Source organism: Zingiber officinale, chromosome 7B, assembly GCF_018446385.1.
Source record: "Zingiber officinale cultivar Zhangliang chromosome 7B, Zo_v1.1, whole genome shotgun sequence".
NCBI lineage: Eukaryota > Viridiplantae > Streptophyta > Magnoliopsida > Zingiberales > Zingiberaceae > Zingiber > Zingiber officinale.
In genome coordinates this window covers 119,725,597-119,732,016 of record NC_055999.1, presented here as the reverse complement: position 1 = coordinate 119,732,016, position 6,420 = coordinate 119,725,597, and the positions used below count along the sequence as shown (strand labels likewise).

At 37.1% G+C, this 6,420-nt stretch overlaps 1 protein-coding gene across 1 annotated transcript; it reads left to right on the top strand.

Annotated features, from left to right (window-relative positions):
• The first annotated feature begins 259 nt into the window (after positions 1-259).
• LOC122007299 (uncharacterized protein At5g02240-like) lies at positions 260-5,418 on the top strand. Its single transcript, XM_042563143.1, has 7 exons — positions 260-517; positions 2,466-2,737; positions 2,814-2,850; positions 3,063-3,160; positions 3,892-3,953; positions 4,872-4,995; positions 5,159-5,418. The coding sequence occupies exons 1-7, from the start codon at positions 313-315 to the stop codon at positions 5,276-5,278; spliced, it is 918 nt and encodes a 305-aa protein (XP_042419077.1). The 5' UTR covers positions 260-312; the 3' UTR covers positions 5,279-5,418.
• The last annotated feature ends 1,002 nt before the right edge of the window (positions 5,419-6,420 follow it).

The following is a 6,420-nucleotide window of genomic DNA, read 5'->3' as shown; positions in this document are numbered from 1 at the left end:
GTTTGAGCTGTTTTATTATTTAATTTGATTACGAAAAAAAGCTCGAACATAAGAATTCAAACTGGAATTGAACTCGAGCCTTGGGAAAAAAATCAATTGGACGGAACCTCTTATTAATGATTATTCTTTTTAAATAAAAATGTGTATAAAGTCGAAGACAAAAAATAAAATTAATAATAATTTTAAAACCTTTTAAAAAATCGCACTAAATTCAATTGTGATTTTTTTATAAAAAAAATCGTGTATAAATTCGGACTCATTTCGCGCCTGTCGCAGTACAAGCAGATAAGGTGGGGTTGCGGCCGCTCTCTCATGGCGATGGCGATGGCGATGCCGATGCGCGTCTCCTTCCCTGCCAGCGCATCTTCCGGCTTTGCCAAGATCTCTCAAGATCCAGCTTCCTTCTCGCTCTCCCGCTTCCCCAGAGCTTCGACCGCGAGGAGGCGAACCTGGATCGTGGCAGTGGCCGACGGGTCCATCCTCTCCGTCCTCGTCACCGGCGCCGGTGGAAGAACAGGTGCCTCGAAAATCACTTAGTCCACTCGCGCCACCCTACTTGAGCTCCGATTTCACCTTAATTTTGCTCCGTCGTGTTTCAATCGATCGTAATGAAGGCGGGAATACGACTGATCTATCACTAGGGTTTGGGGACCTTGGTTAGAGAGTAATGATGGGCGTCACTATTGGATCAGACTTGTCAGTGGCTTTCGTAAGGAACTGTCTTGCTTGCTAGGTGTGCATACGAGAGAAGACGGGAATGTAGCTGGGTTGGACACGTACACTGGATCTGGGAAGAAGTATTAAACGAAATTGACCCATCTGAAGCCTTATCTTTGTTATTGGCACCGCAGATAGTAATTAGGGGAGGACATGGATTGAGACTGGCAATGCAATTTGCGCTTGACTTGTGTCAGTCAACAAGGGATTGAACGAGTGGCTAATGGAGTTTCCCAAGTATACGAGTTTGTAAAAAGGGAATTTAATATTACAATCTGTTTTAGGTGCTATACAACTTCAATTGGTGGGTTTTAAAGTTCCGATTCCATTGGTGCTGAATTGTTTCTCTTTTCTTTCCCCGTTATTATTCTAGCTAGTGATTCAGTGACAAATGGTCTTTCTGGGAAGCTCTCTATGCCTTCCACTGGTTGCTCTGCACGTATATTATAGGTCCCGTTATACTACCTAAAGCAGTTAGTATGTGGTCACATCTCTTATTTGTTTTACAATCTTACATATTCCTCCGTGACACCAATTTTCAGGATTGAATATCGACTTATATACCAAATGTTTACTATGGCTCTCTGTGCGTTGTTGAATACATAAGATAGAAGCAGCCCCTGATCATTCAAGGATGAACAGTGGAACTCAAAATTACTTGATAATAGCTTTTCTAGGATATCTAATTACCCAAAATAGCTTTAGTTTACTCATATGGTCTTGTTCCTCAAAATTTTTTGGTAACCCTTCACTTTGGCCTCAACTCATGTCTTGCACTACTGATGTGAACCCAACGAGAAAGATATCTCAAGAACCCACAACGAATTGAAGACAGAAAGAAGGAAGGTCTAAGATGATAAGATGGATGAAAAGAAACCTTGACCCAATGCTTAGGAAAGCACGAACCTTGGTATAGAAGATGGAAGACACCACAACCTTGGGATTGAGGTTGATAAGTCTTTGAACGCCACAAGGAGATGCCTTGATAAGTTCTAGTTCAATGAAGAACCAACAAGCGAAAGCCTCACCGTGCTTTAGATTGAAAAATATGTCAAAGATACATATGTGGCCGTCACCCCCCTTATTTATATCTATAGGGTGACCAAAAAACCCTAAAAGGTCAAAAGAAAACCCATTTAATAAAGGCCTATATAGACTACTTAGCCATTTTAAATTTATGGCATTATTACAACCCAAATAAAGGTAGAAATTGAGTCCAAATTGAGTCTACATATCCATACTGCATAGATATGAGACTTAAATGCTAATTCATCTCATCTAAGGCTTGAATTAAGTTGACTAAGCCGGATGACTTGCTCTTGGTCAAACCTTTTTCAATGATAGCTTTGGCCTTCACATCTTCAATTAGCACATTAAGTGCTTCCTTCCTCTTTTTAGCCTTAGCCCTTGTAATTGGGCCTCCATTGATGCATAATGGATCATCATTAATATCTAGAGTGGGTTGAGCATGATCCATATCATAAGCTTGTTGCACAACTTGTTGTTCTCCTTCTTTTACTCCATCAACTACTTACCATACAACTCGCTTTGCAAAGTTCAATGAACTGGAACTAACAAGAGTGTCCATGCGTTGGCTGGATGTAAATATGTTACGTAAGATAGGAATTTTTGCTAGTGCATCATATATGAGTATGCAGACATACTGGCGTCTTTTATATTGCAACATTAAGTATTATAAACCTATTCTAACACCACATATTTTGTTTTTTGTTTATTGAAAAACTTAGGCCAAATTCTTTACAAGAAGCTGAAGGAAAGACCAGAACAGTTTGTTGCTAGAGGCTTAGTTAGGACAGCAGAGAGCAAAGAGAAAATAGGCGGTGCTGATGATGTTTTTATAGGTGATATAAGGAATGTAGATAGCATCCTTCCTGCTGTTGAAGGTATAGATGCACTCATCATTCTCACGAGTGCTGTGCCAAAGATGAAACCAGGATTTGACCCAACCAAAGGTGAACCACCTGAGTTTTATTTCGAAGACGGATTAAATCCTGAGCAGGTAGCAATTAAGTCGTAACATATATTTCCAATTTCATCTTTGCTTTCCTTACCTAATGATGTATATCGCTATTTAGGTTGATTGGATTGGTCAAAAGAATCAAATTGATGCTGGTAAATCACTGTGTTCCCTCCTCTCTCAATACTCACATGTATTTGTCCTGTGTGCATTACTCTTGGTCATTTTGATCATGTTCCTCTCCCTTGAGCTACATCATTCTTTATTAAGGACATTTTGCTGAATAGAGGATGACTTGGTTTCTGAATGTTGCTCATTTGTTGCTATCCCATTTTGTCTTGATTATCTAAACCTTGTAATTCTGCAGCTAAAGCTGTCGGTGTTAAGCAAATAGTTTTGGTTGGTTCCATGGGTGGAACAAACATCAATAATCCACTGAACAACATTGGGAATGGAAACATACTAGTAAGCAGTTCTATCCGGTGGCAGTTGTTCTTTTCTATAGTTCCTCAGCATTGACCATGTAAGATTATTCTAGAAGGAATTTTATTTGGTGGCTTTATAAATCATCTCACTTCTGGACTAGAAAAAGCAGATATAATAGATCTCATATGAAAGTAAAGGATTGATCTAGTGGATAATTAGTGATGTTTTATCTATCTGGCTAATATACTGCCAATCTATAGTTTTAGATCCAAGGATAGAAACTGTTATCAGGTTGTTCCTATTGCTCCAATGCTACTTAAATTATGATTTATAAACACTCGAAATATTGTTCTCATTAAAATTGATCCTTTTTTTAGCAGACTCCTATATTGCCTCATTCCATATTGACTTGTTAGAGCATCCACACCAGCTTCCCTATCCAAAATGCATAATTTAGGGTAAAAAAGTTACTTTATTAAATTTGGATATCCATTTTTCAAAATATCATATATCAGCTTCCCTATTTCTTCTCTCTCCTCTATAATGTTTAGGGAATGGAATCAATTCCCTAAATTTAGAGAAGTACTGTTCATAAATGCATAATTTAGGGAATGGATAGGGTAGCTGATGCAAAGATTTTTTACCTACCCTATCTAAAATTTAAGATAAAATATTTAAATAGGGTATCTGATGCAGATGCTCTTACAATTTCTTGCCACTTTACAGGAAAAAAGCTTTTTTTTAATCAATTTTCACTTTTAACCTTCCAGGTATGGAAGCGGAAAGCTGAACAATATTTAGCAGATTCCGGGATACCATATACAATTATAAGGTATGATCTCTGAATCTGCAGCAAAAAACATATACATGTGTTGCATCTTTTCTAGCATAAAAGAATGTCTTTGTCATGCTTGACGGTCGGACCTCATCAATATGCTCAATAATTAGCACTCTCTTTTAGAATCACATTCTAGGCTACGCTATAGGATTGCATGACCTTAGGGTTCAGTACATCTGTAGCTATTTAGATCATTGAGGCTGTGTTTTGTTAGAGCGATATAAAATAAGATTGAAAATGAAGAGAAGATAAAAGGAAAGAGAGCACCTTCAGGGACAAAGAGGATCAGAGGGAGATGATTGCAACAATAGTGCAAAGATTCACAAAGCCTTGACTGGAGGTGGAGATGCTCCATTGAGTTAGGGGGTCATTAATGTGCACTATGCTACTCAGACTTGGAAACCATTTCTAAAATTCTTTACACCATCTATAAAACATCAAATGTCTATTCGGAGTTTTAGTGTTCGAGTGTCGGCATATCGGGAGTCCATGTATCAGTGTATAAACAAGGTTGTTTTCTGGTTAATTTTGCTGGATTGCTTAGGGAGAAATGACAAAAGTTTAGTTTTCCTCTTCTTTTCTTCACTAGTTTTTTCCCCCTTCTTTTTTCCTTTTCTCCTATGAAAGATAACCTCGGATGGAATGAGTGATCAGGGTAACTCATGCTTATCCAAGCTGTAAGATTGATGGGATCATAAATCCGACCCAATTGCAATGCAAACCATGTAGAGAGGCTTATATGGATTGACTTGTACCATTCCTAAATAGGATCTATATTCTGTGATTCCAAGAGCATTCTGTGATAAGTTTTACAAGCAAGATCTTTCACTTAAAGATCTTTCCAAGAGCATTCAGCAAGATCTCAAAGTATACTAGTGTATTTCTTCCAAATAATATCTTAATCTGAAACAGGGCTGGAGGTTTACAGGACAAAGACGGGGGCCTGAGAGAACTGCTCGTCGGAAAGGATGATGAGCTTCTCAAGACAGAAACTAGGACAATCGCAAGAGCTGATGTAGCAGAGGTTTGCATCCAGGTATGTATAACTGAAATCATGGAGGAAAATATAGACGTGTAATGTGTTTGCCATGATGCATATTTACAAATATTTATACAATCTAACCTGATTACATATTCACAAAGTAGTTTAACAGACACTTATAAAATGTAAACCTGAAGATTTCCTTTTTCATGCACAGGCTCTTCAGTTTGAAGAGTCCAAGTTTAAGGCACTTGATCTGGCATCAAAACCAGAGGGCACAGGTTCGCCCACTACTGATTTCAAGGCACTATTCTCGCAAATTACATCTCGTTTCTGATGTCACATCTAGGGCAAGTTGCTAAATTTTTTTGCTTTTGCTTGAGTTCACATTGACAATAGCTTGACGATACCATTTACTTTCCGTGTTGTTATGTGGCCATCTAATTTGCATAAGTGCTGCTAAATTTGCTTTCTTCATGTTGTGATCATCGCATTTGCTATATCTTCATGAATATATATATATATTTTTTTTGTAGTACTGTGTGACCATAGTATTTGTTAAGCTCCACCATCATCCCATTGTTTGGCACTAACCTAATATGTTGACCTACAATTGTGCTAAATTTTTAGCTTATGGATATTCTTAAGCATTGTTTGATGGGGATGGCAATAGATGCCCTTATCAATGGATACAATAAGGTATCCATTGATAAGGTTGAATTCATATATTTGTATACCATTTCGGTTAAGTATTTGGATGATGCCCTTTGATTAGTTGATAAATTTTTCTCATCACTCTTCTAAAACAAGTCTCTTATTTATGTTATGATAAGTTAAGCTTTGTTAGTTGCTGACTAATACGGTTATGATGTTTTTTTGGTACTCATCTGGTATTTGTTCAGCCAAACATGTGAAAAGAACGCGGACTTTTAAAATTTATGTGGATATTTAGTGGACAAAGTACTTGCTTACCAATTCTGATAAATCACAAGAGTCTAGCAATATATTGCAATCTATTTGGCCTCTGACCTGTTCTTCCAATCTATTGTTGGCGCCACTTGTTGCTCCATGATGTTCTACATCAAATAAAACTGCCCTACTTTCCAAATAATGTCATCCATGATTTATTATTATCATTGCTGATATTGTTTTTGTATTTTATCAAATGCATTATTAAGATGGGTTTATCTCAAGGGATAGAAAATAAATCAGTAATTGGCCAAAGGGCTCATTTAAAATTGTGGAATTATTAGAAGGCTTTAGAAGGCGCGCGTAATGTTTAGATTTCTCAAAGGATGTATTTATTTTTCATTTTACCTCTCCCGCCAATTACACTAATGTAGTATTGCATTTCAAAATACAACATTACAGTAGAGTTGATTTTAAGATTTATGCAGTGTCAAAGTGGTGTTGTATTTTGAAAATCCATACTATAATGATATTGATTTTTAAAAATCATCTCCACGATGTTGTTGATTT